Source organism: Bos grunniens, chromosome 9 (genome assembly GCF_055505025.1).
Source record: "Bos grunniens cultivar Pamir isolate PY7600 chromosome 9, Bosgru_T2T1.0, whole genome shotgun sequence".
NCBI lineage: Eukaryota > Metazoa > Chordata > Mammalia > Artiodactyla > Bovidae > Bos > Bos grunniens.
Genome location: NC_141173.1, coordinates 39,757,266 through 39,776,608, shown reverse-complemented (window position 1 = coordinate 39,776,608; position 19,343 = coordinate 39,757,266). Strand labels below are relative to the sequence as shown.

General features: G+C 44.1%; 2 protein-coding genes across 18 annotated transcripts in view; one reads left to right on the top strand and one right to left on the bottom strand.

The window, feature by feature from the left end:
- TRAF3IP2 (TRAF3 interacting protein 2) overlaps positions 1 to 19,343 on the bottom strand; it is a 44,922-nt gene that overhangs the window by 5,258 nt on the left and 20,321 nt on the right. For 3 of the 14 annotated variants that reach the window (XM_086317288.1, XM_086317295.1, XM_086317296.1), the window contains 5 exons: positions 13,558 to 13,750; positions 9,948 to 10,117; positions 7,687 to 7,775; positions 3,212 to 3,280; positions 2,032 to 2,148 (listed from right to left, as the gene is read on the bottom strand). In XM_086317288.1, the coding sequence (XP_086173414.1) occupies positions 2,032 to 2,148; positions 3,212 to 3,280; positions 7,687 to 7,775; positions 9,948 to 10,117; positions 13,558 to 13,750 (638 nt within the window). Of the gene's footprint in view, positions 1 to 1,553; positions 1,657 to 2,031; positions 2,149 to 2,680; positions 2,937 to 3,211; positions 3,281 to 7,686; positions 7,776 to 9,947; positions 10,118 to 13,557; positions 13,751 to 18,743; positions 18,851 to 19,343 lie in introns of those variants that run through there. The other 11 variants (XM_086317289.1, XM_086317297.1, XM_086317298.1 and 8 more) reach the window with 9 other exon arrangements.
- The window catches only part of LOC147365827 (uncharacterized), a 99,156-nt gene that overhangs the window by 69,576 nt on the left and 10,237 nt on the right, over positions 1 to 19,343 (top strand). The gene's annotated exons all lie outside the window — the stretch shown is intronic.

Genomic DNA, 19,343 nt, shown 5'->3' with positions numbered 1-19,343 from the left:
TGACCCCCTGGTGCCCTGTGCTGCTTACTTATTCCATCTGAGCCGCTTTTGCTTCCTGTCCCATCTTCCTGTCTTAATCAGGGAACTTTTATGCCCATTCCAGGGGCCTTCCCCGCCTTGTGGAATGTTCAAGCTGAAATGGAGCTTACAAGTTCTAGTCCAGTGAGTTTCAAGCCTTTTTAAGTCTCAGAATCCTTGGTAAACAAGCCCGAGAAAGGCAGACAGCTCTGGGGGAGGTGCCCAGCAGGTATGGGCACAAGGGTGGCTTCACAGGAGAGTGTGACCATCACAAGCCTAGTCTGGCATCCCAGTCAAGCAGGTGCTGTCTCCTCAAAGGTCAGTATGATCACAGAAAGCAGGGAGGCTGCTTGCCCGTAACACAGTCCGTTTCAAAGCTGGATGATATTTTCAGCCAGAATGTTCTGTCAGATGCTAAGTCTAACTTCCTGTTTGGTTCCTCTGCTGGTTTTAGTTTGACCAGGCCCCCAGAGTTCAGGTGTTGCTGATCTATCATGAACTAGAACCATACCTTCCCTTGACTGAGCATCTGATCTAGGCCTTATGCTCTACAGACTTTATTTCACCTAATCTTCACAACAATACTGTTCAGTTCAGTTCAGTTCAGTCGCTCAGTCATGTCCGACTCTTTGCGACCCCATGAATCACAGCACGCCAGGCCTCCCTGTCCATCACCAACTCCTGGAGTTCACTCAAACTTATGTCCATCGAGTTGGTGATGCCATCCACCCATCTCATCCTCTGTTGTCCCCTTCTCCTCCTGCTCCCAATCCCTCCCAGCATCAGAGTCTTTTCCAATGAGTCAACTTTTCACATGAGGTGGCCAAAGTATTAGAGTTCCAGCTTCAGCATCATTTCTTCCAAAGAAATCCCAGGGCTGATCTCCTTCAGAATGGACTGGTTGGATCTCCTTGCAGTCCAAGGGACTCTCAAGAGTCTTATTCAACACCACAGTTCAAAAGCATAAATTCTTCAGTGCTCAGCTGTCTTCACAGTCCAACTCTCACATTCATACATGACCACTGGAAAAACCATAGCCTTGACTAGACGGACATTTGTTGGCAAAGTAATATCTCTGCTTTTCAATATGTTGTCTAGGTTGGTCATAACTTTCCTTCCAAGGAGTAAGCATCTTTTAATTTCATGGCTGCAATCACCATCTGCAATGATTTTGGAGCCCAGAAAAATAAAGTCTGACACTGTTTCCACTGTTTCCCCATCTATTTCCCATGAAGTGATGGGACCAGATGCCATGATCTTCGTTTTCTGAATGTTGAGCTTTAAGCCAACTTTTTCACTCCTCTTTAGTGACCTATTTTTTGAATAGTAACATGGAAGCACAAAGAGGTTTAATGGTAAAGAATCTTCCTGCAGTACAGGAGAGCTGGGTTTGATCCCTGGGTCAGGAAGATCCCCTGGAGAAGAAAATGGCAACCCACTCCAGTATTCTTTCCTGGAGAATTCCATGGACAGAGGAGCCTGGCAGGCTACCATCCATTGGGTCACAAAGAGTTAGATACAGTGGAGCGACTCACTTTCACTTTCCACGGTCATACACCCGATACAGGAGGAAGGCAGGTTTGAACACAGGCTGCCTGACACTACACTGTGTCCTCTCGGATGTGCTGCTCTGGCTCTCTGAAAAGGCAGAGGACAGAACTGGGCACAGATGCAGGGAGCCTGCTCTCATTACAGCCCTGTCTCCTGCCCTCCCAGGACTTCACATCTGTGGGTAAACAATTAAACCAGCAGAGTTCTGCTTTCCCGAATCTTGAAACTTAGAGATCACAGATTAATCTCCCTGTTACTGAGAAGGAACACGGAGTCCCAGAGGCGTGGGGACTTGCCCCAGGTCCCCAAGGTAGATGGAGCCAGAACCAACACCCGCCTCTCCTGCCTCATTTTTCAACCATCAGCCCCCACCCTCAGTGGGTATCCAGTGAAGGACAGGCTTTCACAGAAGCAGAAGCCCGACTCCGAGGGCTGGCAAGGTGCTGTGGTTTCATCACTCACCATTCGATGAATGTACTTAGTATGTAAGCCATGTTCATCCTCGTCCAGCTGCGACTCAGCGCCTTCCACATCCTGTTTGTATTTGGGGCTGATTGCTACGATTATCATCACTGTCTTCTGTTAATGAGAGGGAGAAAGCATGTTTATGGAAGTGTGGCGTGTGGTCCATTTGGGGAAGGCAGGCTGGAAACCGGCCAGCAAGACTGTGAGCATCTTCTGATATACTGCAGGGTGGAGGGCCGGCCCCCATCCACGGAAAGTGACAGGCGAGGCCCCAACCCAGGCAGACTCCTGGCTCCCCACCCGCTTTCCCCCTCCCCACAGCCCTGTCTCCCACCCCAGCTCCCTTCAAACACAAGAGTCTCTCCTAAATGGACGCGGTTCTGCCCACCATCTTCCACAACCATCACTAATAAAGGTCTAATGAAACCCGGAATGACTAAGTAACTCTGCATTGTGGCAGAGAGGCTCTGCCTCCCTCCAGCAGCGGGATCTAAGCTGTCAGTTACTGCACCCTTGACTGCCCTGCTTGCCGCTGACGACTGGGCTCCAGTCGGGAGGAGCAGACCCTTCAGCACAAAGCAAACATCAGGCTGCAGACAAAAGGAAAAGCCTCAAAACCCCAGCCAGCTCAGACTCCGTCCCCCACCGGCTGACGCGGACAGGCTGGCGGCAATCAATTTCTATCTTGTTAAAGCACAACGTGTCCCAGTGGCGGGTATAGATTCTGTCCGTGAAAAACAAATCACAAGGCTGTGAGGGGGCGTCTGGGGTGGGGGGTGGGCGGCGTGCTGCCCTGCCTGTGAGGCTGCCCAGGAAGCCTCTTCAGTCTGATCCTGCAGAACACTTGGTGCTGGCCTCAGATTAAATTGAATTCTGCTGCTCCCTCCCTACTCCCCGCCTTCATTTCCTCCTTCCCTATTCTGGTCAAAAAATTGTTTGCTCTGATTATTATCAACCACCTGTGTCTGGTTCGACAGTTATTTCCTGCCTGTGCATGTCCAGGAGGGTGACCCCATCCTTTCCAGGTCTTTGCACGGCTGCCAACAAGGGAAGCTTTGTTGGGACTTGGTCAGCTTTGGCCGTGGTGGGTATGCCAGTGCTTCTTTCATAAAATAACTCCACAAGCTAATTGTCTTTCTCACCAGCAAACAAGCTCAGAATTTTGGAATGTACTTACATCCCTAAGGTAGCGTTCCATCCACTTAATGATATCAATGCCTCGGATTCTATCTTCAAATATGTCAATCTACAAGAAAAAAAAGATGTGGAAAGTGGCTCTTAATGAGAAGCTCTGTCTAGATGCAAAGCAAGAGAAAGCACAAGAGGCTGTATACATTTAAGGCTGAAAAAGTCACTAATGTGTTTTTGCAAAGAAGAGCCTGAAAGTCTAAAAATCAAGATGTAGTTTTCTTAAAATGTTTCCTATTTCAAGATTAGTAGGCATTTGAGTATTTAATATTAGTAATTATGTTTTAAAAATTTGAGAGACATAGTAGACCATCAAGTTGGATGTAAGCCAGCAACATATGCGTTATATATATACACAAAACATATGCACATATATATGTGTGTGTATATATATATATATATCTGTAATTTGAAGGCAAACATGATTCTGGAGGATTTTAATGGATGTGTTGTATGCAAGTACTGAGATACAATATGGCACTTTGCTTGCATTAGCCAGGTCATTATTATGGTATTATATCCAGTTTTGACCTATATATTTAAAAAGGATTGTGTGAAACTTGAAGCAAATCCAAGAAACAGTCACAAAAACAATTATTGAGATAGGGGGGAAAGGTTTATGATGAAAGTTGGGAAGTAGAACTCTTGGGCCTTGAAAAGACTGGTATTAAATATCAAATTTTTGAAGGGGAGAAAAACCAGTTATTTTCCATTTTATAGAAGCCCAAACAAGCCCTTTCTTGGGCTCAGGCTTGTCCTGCAGCCAGAGAGGAGTGTGTGTCTGCACAAGGTGCTCCTGATTGGAAGATGGATTGTGTACAGGGATGGTGATGCAGGGAGAGAGTCCCGAAGAGGGGTGATCTGATTCAGCCCCACTGCTCCCACGTCAGTTGTCCTCAGCGTCATGCTGCTGTTTAGGGCCAGTCAAGTTCCAGCCATTCAGCAAGCTTTCCATGCGTCCATGATCCAGTGTCACGTCTTTTCCCCACACATGTCCCATCTATTCTACTCTCCACATTTGCGCTCCCTGCGCCATAAAAGCACAGTGCAAGCCCCCCTCTCTGTGAATCCTCCCCACACACTGCCTTTCTCCTCCTCCCCTTAATGAACTCTACCCCACTGTGACTACTGATGGTACTGGACAATGAACACATTATTAGGGCATTCTTTCATTTACTGAATGTCTCAAGGATGCCTGGCTTATCTCCTGAGCCAGGTTCTAAGCTTCCTATGGAACAAGATCCTGTTCTACACCAAACTCAGATACATATAGAATATGAATTCAGAACATGTATTTTTAAACTGATGGAACATAAAAGATGGAATGGCTTTCCTTTTGGTTTGGATGATTCCTGCTTTAAAATGTTCAATGGCCAATGACTACATTAGGTAACCTTGAGAGAGGCTTTCCAGTTCTCTGAGACTGCATCAGTTATCCATTTCTGTTTTATGAGAGAGAAGCAATGTATGTCAGGGCTGACAAGAGACGGGCAGCGTGGCTTTCCTCTTTCCACTTGGAAGACTTTGAAAATGTTCCCAAAGTTCTCTAAGTCTTACTATTTTCATTTGTAGTATGTGGTTAATAAACCTACTTCCCAGAGTGCTTGTGAGGATTATAATGAGTTAGAGTGGGAAAGGCATATCATAACGCCAGGCATAAATAAGTCCTCAGTAAATGGTCATTCTTCTTATTATCCCAGCACCTCGATTCTTCCTTGCTATGGAGGTAGACATTCTGGAAGGAACAGTGTGCTGGAGGCCTTCCACTGGTCCCTCCAGACACCTACTAGGATATACAGCTTCTGTCAGGCCAACTTTTCCACCCAGCTACTGTTATGAGCTGAATCGTGTCCCTCCAAATTCATGTTTCAATATATGTCTTAACCCCTTGTGTCCCAGACTATGACTGTATTTGGATATAGGGCTTTTAAAAGGTGACTAAAGTAAAAGGGGTCTCGTAGGTGGGCCCTGATGCAGCATGACTGGTGTCCTTATAAGAGGAGACTATAACGAAAGACCAGAGGAAAGACCAGGGGAAGACAGAGGGAGAAGACGGTCCTCTACAAGACAAGGAAGAGATTTCAGAATGAAACCAACCCTGCTGAAACCTTGATCTTATACTATGAGCCTCCACAACTGAGGAAATAAAGGACAGTTTAGGCTCCCTAATGGCACCCCACTCCACTACTCTTGCCTGGAAAATCCCATGGACGGAGGAGCCTGGAAGGCTGCAGTCCATGGGGTCGCTGAGGGTCGGACACAACTGAGCGACTTCACTTTCACTTTTCACTTTCATGCATTGGAGAAGGAAATGGCAACCCACTCCAGTGTTCTTGCCTGGAGAATCCCAGGGATGGGGGAGCCTGGGGGCTGCTGTCTATGGGGTCGCCCAGAGTCAGACACGACTGAAGTGACTTAGCAGCAGCAGCAGCAGCAGCAGCCTGTGGTACTCTGTGGCAGACCCGGCAAACCAATATAGTGCCCCCTTTAGGTTGTAGGAGTCACTGGTCCCTTGCCTTTTTAGGCCTCAGGGTGGTAGACTCTCCTTGCTTTTGCTAGTCCTGGGATATTGCACTATTCATTCTCTATGGGTTTCCTCGACTCACCTAGAACTTCGAAAATGATCCATTTATTAAATTACCCATTAAATTAATTTTTATCCACTAAGGGGATCTTGATGTAGCGATACAATAACTTAGCTATCCAGGATGAGGCTCTGGGATTTTACCACAAGCTTTAAGGACTTCCCTGGTGGCTCGGATGGTAAAGAATCCACCTGCAATGCAGGAGACCTGGGTTCGATCCCTGGATTGGGAAGATGCCCTGGAGAAGGAAATGGCAACCCACTCCAGTATTCTTGCCTGGAAAATTCCATTCCCAGAGGACTTTGGTGGGTTATAGTTCACAGGGTCACAAAGAGTCCGACATGACTGAACAACTCACACTTTCACTTTTCACTTCATAATGATGAGGATTAGGGTTTAGGGACAAATTTAAATTGGGCCTAAGCAGCCCCTAATTGTTAAGGTCATAAAAACCTGTCCTCTTCTCTGGGGCAATCAGTATGCTTATGTGGAAAGGACTAAAATAAGATCTTTTCTACAATGTTGGCCTTATGTCCTATAATTTGATTTTATATGACTTGCCCCAGTGTTTCTTATCCCAGAAACGAGAAATTGAAATGCTGATCTGTATATATTCATATATCTATATAGTCATGAAGTTGGGGTGTAGAGTGTATACTTGTAAAAATTTTTGTATACTTCCATTTAAAAATAATTACAGACTAAAGAAATATTTGAATAAAACTCCTGTTAGAAATGCTAAATAATCCTTAAAATGGACATTTAGTTACTAAGTATTCTTTCTTTATTCTTCAACATTTGTATTTGTAGATATTTCCCTTAATTTTTCACTACTCTTTAGCATCCACTGTCACTAAATACACAGAGGAGGCCTCGGGGAAGGAAGAGAAGTGATATCAGTGTTCGAGGAAAGCCAGTCCTCCGAGTAGCCTCCTGTGGTATTCTATTTATCCTAAGGAAGACTTACATGGGTGTAAGCTGTGCTTTTCCAAGGCACTGTAGGGCACTTGAAGAGTGTGTGCTTCCTGAAATTTCTTGGCCTACGATCACAGTGGACTGCAGGGCTGGGGTATCTACCTTCCTGAACTAGCCTAGACCAACAGAGAACCCGGCCCTGGGTCGCAGAACCTGGCTCCCTGTTCAGAATTGTCGGTGCTGGACTGCCAGCTGTGCACAGTGGGGTGGGGGGCCCCAGGCTGCCGGGCTTCCACCTCAAACCATGCAACCCAGTGCAGAATGCAAGGATCTTGTCAAATGAGCAGGTGACCTGGTGAGCCTCCTGCACCGCAAGAAGCACAACCAAAGTGACATGATTGGTGAGGAAGGGCAAAGGTGCCAAGTGCAGTGAGAGCCCGGCTTTCCTTTAGGCTGAGCACCAGCTGCATGCATGCTGGGCATCAACACCGTGCTAGCTGTTCAGAGGCACTTGTTTGTTGCTGCTGCTTAGTTACTTCTGTTGTGTCCGACTCCGTGCGACCCCATGGACTGTAGCCCACCAGGCTCCTCTGTCCATGGGATTGTCCAGGCAAGAATGCTGGAGTGGGTTGCCATGCCCTCCTCCGGGGGATCTTCCCATCCCAGGGATTGAACCCTGGCCTCCTGCATTGCAGGCAGATTCTTTGCTGTCTGAGCCACCAGGGAAGTCCTCAGAGGCACTTGGGGTCACTCAAAAGGCATGCAAGAAAAACATGTTGGAGAGTTTGGATAGTTTGAATTCTAGAAAACAATTACCTAAACCCATAAGCATTTGGGTCATGATCACATAAATCAAATAATAGAGTTTAAGCCATCAACAACTTTTGACACGTTTCTCTTATTTTTTTTGTTTTCATTATACTCACTTTAATTGTTTAGTCTTCTCTTTGGATAAAATACTTACCGCAGTTTGGAAGCCGTTTACCAACAAAAAGTTCACGAATTTTACCACCTCCATGGCTGTGTCCATAGAATAAGTGATAAAGACTTTCCCTAAAGAGAGATTTTTGTCAATTATTAGAAACTAGTCAAATCATTCCACTCTAAACAACACTTGCAAATCGCATGCAGTGTCTTTTGGCCTTTTAGAACAGTGAAGGGACTCCTCAGAATGAGGGGGCGGTCTCAGGGCTTATGTCTGCAGCAGAGTGAACTGTCCTCAGACATAGATCTACAGGCCCAAAGGGGCAGGGGGTCCATCCCAGGGTGTGCAGACTGCTCAGGGTGCATCAGAGAGAGTGCTGGCAGGCTGAGAGAAGCAGAGGAGGTCTTCTGAAAAACCACATGATGCATTAACAACAACAAAAAAAATCCGCCATCCAGAATCTGCGGGGCCTTAAGGTTAGGCCACCCCGGGTATATGAGACGCACTTGGCACTGTGCCCAAGAAAATACTCTCACAGCAGGCCTGGAAGTTGAGCCCTGCTAAGAGGCCACCCAGCCGTGTCCTCTTTTGATCTCATGATGTGATGCTCTCTGCTATCCTGAACTTGATGAGAGCAAGTGAGGGGAGGGAGAAAGTGGTTCTCCACCACCTTCTTCCCCTCACTACTTATTGGTCGGGGACTGGCAAGGAAGTTAGAGTAGACTAAAGGGCAGCTCAGAAATGTTATTAAGAACTTCAGTAGCTTGAAGCAGAGACCCTGCCTCTGGGCAGTCCAGCATCACTGACTCCCTTACTTGTCCATGAGTCAGTCTAGAGCTGCAGATGGCATTGTGCCCACAAGCTTAACCCAGTCAGGATAAGAACCAATGTTCTCCCAGGCTAATGTCTTGGGTAAATTATCTGGCTAGCGTGTTAATGTAGTAGATGAATAATCTCTCTCTGTTGGCATTTAGTCTGAAATCAACTGGCTACATCTCAAGAAGCTCTGGGGCAGAGGGTGGAGAAGACAGTGGGGGCGGGGTTGGAGGGAACCCACTTACTACGCTTGAAAGTGTTAGTTGCTCAGTCGTGTCCAACTCTTTGCAACCCCATGCACTGTAGCACACCAGGCTCCTGTACTCATGGAATTCTCCAGGTAAGAATACTGGAGTGAGTAGCCATTCCGTCCTCCAGGGGACCTAGGCTCTTGTTTTTGAAGCACCTCTCTCAAATGAGAGGATGTTCAGTGGTCATATTGACTCATTTAAGCAGCCAGGCATATTGATGGCACTCAATATATTTTATTCTCAACACATAATATTCAACCAATTCCTCTGTAAGAATTTTAGGACTCCCTTTATAGGTTATGGTAAAATTAATACACTCTATACACTGATATCCAGACTATATCCCAACATTATCTGTTCTCCAGAAATGCTCAAAATTTAAATGTATAAGATTTTAAGATTAAAACAAAATTTTTTAAATAAAAAACAATTGTCATAGAAATCTTTCAGAGCCTTAAATGACTAAAGAATATTGATTCCCCAGTTGGAATTAACAAATGCAAAGGGCTTAATTTTAAGTTTAGTTCAAAGCAGTACCTAGATTTGGAAAGGGCTTATTGGAATTATGGCAAGCACAACAGAATAAAACAATTTCATAAGGGGTGACTGTTTTCTTAAGATTTCTGGAACTTACAGTCCTGACTGACCTTCATATGAGAACATTTTGGTGATATTTCAACATTTCTGGTTCTGGCTGCAAAATGTGGAAAAAGCATCATCACCTGACACTTAGTCGAATGTTTCTTTAAATAAAAGGCTTAGTTTGCATTTGGTTGTACAGCAGCATGGAGAATGTGAGACTGGTTTTTCCAAACACGATTGCTCATTCCTACAGGAAATGACCTCCTTCTTGAAGGCTGCTGCTAATTTATGGTGAGACACTAGGTCCCTGGCCAATACCACATGGACATCCAATCAATTTATCCAGGGACAAGTCCACTCAAGAGAATCATTTAGAAGAGGGAGAAAGCATGGGGGTTATTTGTTGTTGCAGTACAGTTGTAGAAAATCTAGTGGTAAGCACTTTGGGAGTATTGCAGGTGGTGTCAGAATCACTACAAACACTCACACAAAATCCTGGTTAGTTTTTAAACAAAAAGCAAAAAAGGATATTTCATTTCACTGTGGAGTATGTGAGAAATATCCAAGATTATAGATGAAGAATCATCAAGTACTCTCAAAGTGTAAGACGTGACCAAGAAGGAGGAAAAAACCACATTGCAAACAACTTACGCAATTCTTCTGGCAAATTGCTTGTTTTCAGAGTTCCTCTGGCTAGAGGGTGACTCGGGGGTCTGGGGACAGCAGCTGGCGATGGAGCCTGGGGATCCTGTGGCCTCAGCTCGGCCAAGGACCCCTCAGGAGCACCACCTCTATTAGGTGGTTGGTTATACAGCTGATCCCTGGAAAGGAATACATTCACAGTAAATGTTCATGTTGCATAAAGGCAAACCTAGAGGGACAGAAAGCCTTTAATGACTATGGGTAATACCAGTGAGCTATCTTTCTTCTGCCTCCATTTCTTTTCTGAGCCAGAAGGACAAAGATTTGGTGTTTTGTTTTTTTTTTCCTCAGACTTTTTGTCAATAAGCAGTTCAGCCAGCTGGCATTTGTAAGGGCCTGTGCTTGGGGTCAAAGAGGGAAGCAGGATTTGATTTCTGAATTTAAGGACTGTATAATGGGGAAGATGATTCTTATGTTCAGATCAGACAAGACCACCAACAAAACAAAGTAATATAATGGGTGACATAGAAGGTTTGATGTTTAGGCATTCAGATAAAACGACAGAACTTTAAGCTCATAATAGATAACATTTGGGCTTCCCTGGTGGCTCCGACAATAAAGAATTTGCTTGCAATGCAGGAGGTATGGGTTCACTCCCTGGGTCTGGAAGATCCCCTGGAGAAGGGAATGGCTACCCACTTCAATAATCTTGCCTGGAGAATTCCATCAACAGAAGAGCCTGGTGGGCTATATAGTCCTGGGGTCGCAAAGAGTCACAATTAACACAACAACAACAGATAACATTTATTTATGTATTAAAAGATAGAAAAGACCATGTAGGTTTAAAAGTATCTATGTTGTGGGGTCTCTTTGCTGGCCCAGTGGTTAAGACTCCTTGCTTCCACTCTATGGGGCACAGATTTGATCCCTGGTCCAGGAGCTAAAATTCCTCATGCTGCATGGCACAGCCGAAAAAAAAAAGTATCTATGCTGCTAATATTTCACAAATGAACATCCAATTTTGAAGATCTACTAAAGACATGTCTACCACATTATCATATGGCATCTTTATTATTATTTTGGTCACCAGTATTCCTATGAACAGTCTGCTGAGAAGAAAGATCAGGTGCACTTGTGTGAGATTTGGAAGGTAGGAGGACATGTAAGCCATGCTTCTGCCACTTCTGTGGTTTCTGTTGCTAAGTGCTGTCATGGGGTGCTGAGGAGGCCTCCCAGTGTTCCGGTACAGCTTCAAGGGAAGGGCATGGGCATCGGTATTTTGCCAGTGCAGATCTGGTAGGCACGGAATGTTTCCAATAGCTGCAGTGGCAGTTTCCTGATTCTGGTTGGTGCTGGCAGCGTGGCCTAGATTGGAGAGCCCTGTGGTGGCTTTCTGGCCCTCTGCCTCTCTGACCAGGCCAGAGGAAGCAGCCCCTCTGTTCCCCAGTTCTGTGATATTGCCTGGGGACCATTCCTGGAAGCCCAACCTAAAACCTCCAGCCTCCAATGTCATAAGCACCCAATTCCTTATATTAAATCCCTTCTGTTTACAACAGCTAGAGTTGTTTCTGTTTTCTGTAACTGAATTCTAACTGCTAGGGGGACTAAAACTGTGTCTATAATATTTTATTTCTTCAAAAAAATATGAAGTAAATGTGGCATTGTTAACATTTTAAAAAATCTAGGTAGCGGGAACAGGAATGTTACTTGTTATGTGTTTGCAATTGTTTTATATTATAAATTTAAAAAAGTTTTGAATGTAATATCTATGTGTATAGGCCTAGTTTTAGTGGATTATTGCTTCTGCTTTCATATTTTTACCCAAAAGAGTAATCAAAAAATTCTGAAAGTCCTATGTAACAAGATTTAAAATTATACAAAATCTCAACTATGCTATTAATACATTTCTAATTGTGGTGTTTGAGGAAGTTATTTTTATTTTATATTATTATAGAAAAAATTTCTACACAATATGCCTTCATCTAATGGGGATCCAATTCCATATTCTTTTTGCATTAGTGCCTTTGTACCCAAAGTTAGTTGTTTACAAAAGATGATTGCTCATTTGACAAAGCTTCCCAGGTGGCGCTAGTGGTAAAGAACGCACCTTGGTAACCCACTCCCGTATTCTTGCTTGGAGAATCCCATGGACAGAGGAGCCTGGAGGGCTACAGTCCACAGGGTCAAAAAGAGTCAGACACGACTGAAGTGACTTCATGCATGCATGCTCATTCGAAAAAAAAATCTTAAGGCCTTGATACTATTAAAAAAAACTTTCATATATAAACAATATAATGGAGAGTAATGACAGAGTAATCTTTCTGTATTAAGGTTCTCCTTCCAAAGATCAGTAAGAAGAGAATTAATCTCATTACCTGAACTTACTTTTCATTATCTTAAAATGATAAATCCTTGGAGACCATAGTAGGCTTTAATTGATGTTATAAAAGCAATTGCTCTGAACTATTTTACAATAAATAAATCCAAAATTATTTCAAAATAAAAGTTCATTTAAAAAATTACTATTGCTTCTCCTATTCAACACTACACATAGAGATGCTTAAATTTTGTTTTCTTGGAATTTTAGATTGCTTTCTGCAAGAGTGCTGATCTGACTATAAACTCACTACTTAATTCCATTACTTAAATTCCATTCTATTTTTTTTGAAAAAAAAAAAAATAAGGCATCTGTCTGCAAAGAAAATCTGAGGGTTATTGGCTTTTGAGTGAAGAGAAAAGGCACCTTATTTGCCATTGTAAATAGAGTAGGCCTTTTTTTCAATACACTTTTTGAGCTGATTACCTATTTCTCCATTTCTGAAAAAAAAAACTGCTTCAATAAGAGGTTCATATCTCATTCCGTTCTCAAAATGGAATATAGATTTACTTTGAATGATAGATAAAAGTTGTGCTTGAGCAAGAGCAAATGTTTTATCTACTCTCTTTCCAATTTTGTCATAAATTAGGAAGCTCCATTTACATGAGTTTTCCCTGTATATTTTAGATCTATAAATGAAGAGAAAAAAAACAAAAAAAACCCAAAAAACTTGAGGAGTCAAAAAAGAACAATGAATAGAAATATGATTAAAAGATTAGACAATAAAAGTCAAGAAAAGCCAAAATTATTTTTCTGGAAGAAATATTGGAAAGACCTAATAATGGTGTTAAACATGAGTGAATGCTTTTATTACAAAATAACAGTTGTTTTAAATTTCTATTGAGAACCAATTGAATTTAAAGTTTCAAAGTAAGAAATGGACTTAAACAGGTGTAGAGACTAGGGATATAAAAAAGAATTTTGTAGCCTTGAAAGTCAGTCATAGTGAAAATGAAAACCTATTTTTTGATCCAAAAGGCCAAGAGATCTGGAAGTAAAAGGTGTGACTTAGCATCTTAAGAGCCTTTCCTTCAAGGTCTTCATGTATCTGGTGAAGAGATTCTTATCACACAGCTTCCGTTTCCTCCTGACCTGAAAAGTCTGTGTGGGGTGTTCAACTGTGTGACTTGGTCACCAGCCTGCGTGGCAAAGGAATAGAGTTCTGATGCATATTGATTGCATTGGTGTCATTCTTTTTCATGTTAATATTGTCTGAAATTTGGCCCCATCAGTTGTACTTACTGATACCTGGGGAGACCTGGGGGAGAGTAGTTTCTCTGTGGAGGTCTCTCCTCTTGGTCCCAGGGGCTGGGACAACTCAGGATGACCTTCTGCACAGGGTGCAGGCCCCTCACATGGGCTCCAGGTGGGGCCTGCCCAGGTAGAGCTGGCTGGATCACTTGCTGGTAGGCTGCTCGAGGGTAGTTATGGCCATCTGTAGGTGAAGACAGCAAAGAAAACAGGAAAGACTGACTGTGGCTCCTTTGCATGAAAGGAGAGGTAAGCTCAGTGCAAATTTCTGTGTTTATACCAACTGAGGGTTCCATATATCATTTACCACCTCCGAGATGTTTGCCACATTTCTGTACTATTATTTACTTGATAGTTTTCATTAAACTGAGTCATTGTCTTTATTGTTTTTATAAACAAAAACATCTGTGAAATCATGAGTTTAATGTTTTAAATTGGAAACACAGAGCTCAACATAGGCCCCTATTTAAATTAGATGCTTAAAACAATCCAAACTGAGCTGATTCCAGCCCCACAGCTGATAAGGACCAGGATTTGGAGGGCGTCTTTAAGAATGGGGAGGTAGCACCACAGAGAACACTTTGGTCTAGGATGAGCTCTACCACCAGGTTTTGCTATTACAGCCTTCCTGGGTCAGGCCACATACACTCCAAGGGGTCCAGATCACCACGATTCCTACCATAATTCCCCAAGTTTTAAAACCCAAGGCTAGGAGAAATTATCCTCATGATAGCTACAGAATCACTACTTGTTCATTTCCCTCCCTGGACACACACACCCACACCCACCCACCCCCCAACACACACACCAGTCCTTCTTTGCTGCTGTTCAGTTGTTAAGTCGTGTTTGATTCTTTGTGACCCCATGGACTGTAGTATGCCAGGCTCCTCTGTCCTCTACCATCTCCCAGAGTTTGCTCAGATTCATGCCCATTGAGTCGGTGATGTTATCTACCAACTCATCCTCTGCTGCCCCCTTCTCCTTTCTCCTTCAGTCTTTCCCAGCATCAGGGTCTTTTCCAATGAGTCGGCTCTTTGCATCAGGTGGCCAAAGTATTGGAACTTTAGCTTCAGTATCAGTGCTTCCAGTGAATATTCAGGATTGATTTCCTTTAGGATTGACTGGTTTGATCTCCTTGCTGTCTAGTTCAGTTCAGTTCAGTTGCTCAGTCGTGTCCGACTCTTTGCGACCCCATGAATCACAGCACGCCAGGCCTCTCTGCCAATCACCAACTCCCAGAATTTACCCAAACTCATGTCCATTGAGTCAGTGATGCCATCTAACCATCTCATCCTCTGTTGTCCCCTTCTCCTCCTGCCTTCAATCTTTCCCAACATCAGGGTCTTTTCAAATGAGTCAGCTCTTCACATCAGGTGGCCAAAATACTGGAGTTTCAGTTTTAACATCAGTCCTTACAATGAACACCCAGGACCAATTTCCCTTAGGATGGACTGGTTGGATCTCCTTGCAGTCCAAGGGACTCTCAAGAGTCTTCTTCAACACCACAGTTCAAAAGCATCAATTCTTCTGCACTCAGCCCTCTTTAGAGTCCAAATTTGACATCCATACATGACCACTGGAAAAACCATAGCCTTGACTAGACAGACGTTTGTTGACAAAGTAATGTCTCTGCTTTTTAATATGCTGTCCAGGTTGGTCATAACTTTCCTTCCAAGGAGTAAGTGTCTTTTAATTCCATGGCTGCAATCACCATCTGCAGTGATTTTGGAGCCCCCCAAAATAAAGTCAGCCACTATTTCCACTGTTTCCCCATCGATTCACCATGAAGTAATGGGGCTGGATGCCATGATCTTACTTTTCTGAAAGTTGAGCTTTAAGCCAACATTTTCACTCTCCTCTTTCACTTTCATCAAGAGGTTCTTTATTTCTTCTTCACTTTCTGCCATAAGGGTGGTGTCATCTGCATATCTGAGGTTTTTGATATTTCTCCTGGCAATCTTGATTCCAGCTTGTGCTTCATCCAGCCCAGCGTTTCTCATGATGTACTCTGCATATAAGGGACCCTCAAGAGTCTCCTCCAGCACCACAGATTGAAAGCATCACTTCTTCGGCACTCAGCCTTCTTAGTGGTCCAACTCTCACACTGGTATGGGACTTCTTGAAAAACCATAGCTTTGACTAGATGGACCTTGGTTGACAAAGTGATGTCTCTGCTTTTTATTTTTTTATTTTTTTAAAATTTCATTTTATTTTTAAACTTTACATAATTGTATTAGTTTTGCCAAATATCAAAATGAATCCGCCACAGGTATACATGTGTTCCCCATCCTGAACCCTCCTCCCTCCTCCCTCCCCATACCCTCCCTCTGGGTCATCCCAGTGCACTAGTCCCAAGCATCCAGTATCATGCATCGAACCTGGACTGGCAACTCGTTTCATACATGGTATTTTACATGTTTCAATGCCATTCTCCCAAATCTTCCCACTCTTGCTTTTTAATGTGCTATCTAGGTTTGTCATAGCTTTCCTTCCAAGGAACAGTGTCTTTTAATTTCATGACTATAGTGACCAACTGCAATGATTTTGGAGCCCAAGGGGAAAAAAAAATATGTCACTGCTTCCACTTTTCCCCCTTCTATTTGCCACAAAGTTATGGGAATGAATGCCATGATCCTTGTTTTTTGAATGTTGAGTTTCAAGTCAGCTTTTTCAATCCCTCTTAGGAAGAAGTAAATGAATGAAAACTTGGCTCATATCCCGGGGAAGTAGCCAAGCAGCTGGCAACACCTCACAACTGTCTCAGTCCCCTCTTGCCAAAGGCCATGAGTACTTGGGACCAGGCAGTTAGAAGAGGGCAGGTCTTAGAGCAAAGCCAGTCCTCGCATCAATTTATATGAATTTCTAACCTGGGAGAAAGTTAACCCCAGCCAGGCATAGGAATAACAGTCCCAAAGGATTAAAGGCAACCAGCCTGACCCGGTGAGAGAAGAGAAGTGAGGGCCAGAGGAGGGATGCAAGGAACCCAGGAAGGGTGGGAGAGGAAGGCTCTGAGGGGACTGTCCAGATCCAACGGGGCTCGAGTGTGGGAAGTCTGAGAGGCTGGATGCACATTGGGGTGAGCTCAGCCTGTAGAAGGACTGGAGAGAGGCACGTATAACCCTGCAAAAAGAGCCACGTGGATCACCCCACGAGCACATCCTGGGGATCCAAGTATTGCCACCTCTGCCCAAGTAAGAACTTGGATGATCAAGCAGGCATAGCTAGTTAAGGCAAGAAGGAACCTTGATACTCAAAAGGTCTTTACTGGTCTTTATTCTTCTTCTGATTATAAAAGTAATGCCCAATTTGCCTGTCGTGTAGGTAGGATACTTGCAGGGAAGTAGGGTGAAAGAAAACTTGCAAGCGAGCAAGAAATAACAGAAGAAGCAGGTCGGCAGCACCAGGATGTGGAGGGTGAGACTGTGGTTAAGATTTTTATTCTTGGTTTGCTAAGTAGTCAAGAACTGTCTAGAGGAATATGGCCTCAAGTACAGAAGACTAATAATATGTGTGTTCATTAGTGTGGCCACTACCGGGTCCCCACGGTGTGGGCTCAGGAAACTTGACTGGGTGACCCTGGAAATGTGCCCCAGCCAGTCTTTCAAGCTTGGTCAGATTCCCTGGATTTAGTCTATTGTCTGCTTTGACCCATGACACCAGGTCATGCTTCCTCTGGCAAAACTGACCACATCCCTCTGAACAGAGCTTGTCTTGAGGCCCTGACCATGACCTTTGCCCTGCTCTTGCTTAGGCCTGGTCATGATATCTGGAGCTTAAGGAAGGGGAGGGGGATAAAAGGATATGCCTGTGCCTACCCCCTGGCTGACAAAGACCAGGGCTTGGATAGCATCTCTAAGAATGGGGAGACAGGACCACAGAGACCCCTATGATCTAGAACAAGATAAAACAAGGTTTTGTTTTTATGGCCATCCTGGGTCAGGTCAGATAATTTCCAAGGGGTCCACCTCACCAGCTGGAGTTTCAGGGCTATAGGACTGGTCTCTCTTGGTGCTCTTTTCCCCAGTTGTTCAGTCACTAAGTCTTGTCTGACTCTTTGAAACCCCACGGACTATAGCCCTCTAGGCTTCTCTGTCCACAGACTTCCCAGACAAGAATACTGCAGTGGGTTGCCATTCGTTTCTCCAGGGGATCTTCCTGACCCAGGAATTGAACCCATGTCTCCTGCATTGGCAGGGGGATTCTTTACCACTGAGCCACCAGGAAAGGCCCTTTCCCAGCTAGAACAGACCAAAAAGTGCCATTGCCATCAGGTCATTAGGCAAGAGCTAGCCCAGGGACAGGGGAGCCTGGTTGGCTACCGTCTATGGGGTTGCACAGGGTCGGACACGACTGAAGCGACTTAGCAGTAGCAGCAGCAGCAGCAGCAGCCATGTTTTTAGGTGAGTCTTGTATGGATAGACCCTTTACAAAGCTAGCTATAGATACAGCCTTCCAGAGATTTCCTATTGCATTTAAAATCCACCTTGCATGAATGGGGTCCCTGCCCTTCTTGATTTTATCTCCTACTACACAGAGGAGCCTGGTAGGCTGCAGTCCATGGGGTCGCTAGAGTCGGACACGACTGAGTGACTTCACTTTCACTTTTCACTTTCCTGCATTGGAGAAGGAAATGGCAACCCACTCCAGTGTTCTTGCCTGGAGAATCCCAGGGACGGGGGAGCCTGGTGGGCTGCCGTCTCTGGGGTCTCACAGAGTCGGACATGACTGAAGCGACTTAGCAGCAGCAGCAGCAGCAGCACACTCTCAAAAGTTCAGCAAGCCCTAGCTACCCTGGCTGTCTTTCTTCATCTTGAATGCCAAGCTGGTCCCCACCTCTGGGAGCCTGAGTCTGCCATCCCCTCTGCTCAGAGTGTTTTGCCCTATATCTTTACAGATCAACTTCTTGACATTCAGGGCTCAGCTCAGATATCATCTGTTCACCAGTTACTTATCCCATCTCATCACTTTACTTTCTTCCTAGCACTTTTCATGTTTGTGTAAGTAAGCATGACTCCTACTTGTCAACTTCTTGCCTGCCTTGCCTACTAGACTCCAAGCTTTGTAAAAGCATGCACTGTGTCTGTTTGCCACCATACCTCAAAGCACAGTGCCAATACCTGAGGGATGCTCAATCTGTGAATGAAGACTGAAAGTTACAAAGTCAACTTGATACATACGCACAAGCAAAGCCATGTGGGAGGGCACAGTCTGCCTGCTAGGTCTTGGGTCTTCTAGGGAGTCTATTTCTCATCTGCTCTCCATCTGGGATATTTTTCAGTGTCTCCTTTGGAGGTAGGAAGAAGAAAGAAAAGGTGAAAGAGGAGCAACTTTGCTAGTGGCCTTGAAAGTTTTTAATGCTTGGAGCCATTCTTGCTTCCCATGTCCATTAATAAATGGCTAATAAGGTTTTATTTGCTTTAAAAGGACTACCAAGCTCTAATCATAGGGTTTGTTTCTTTTCCAGAAAGTGTATATTAGTGCTGTTAATCAAAAGCCTTTGAAGCAAGGTCATATGATTTTGAACAGATTATTTCTCGCACAACATGTTTTTGTCTCATAGCAACAAATCATATCATTAAAATCACTAAGGCATGAGGACTAAGTGTTTGATTAGCTGTGACTCTTGTTTCTGAAATGGCCACCTGTGATAAAAGCTTACAATGGTTTATATGAGCAGATGAAAATGATCCACCTCAATTTTAAAATTAGGGTACTGACAAAAGAGTTCTCTATGCTGTCTTTTGATTGTTTAAAACAAAGAAAGAAGATTTCCTTAG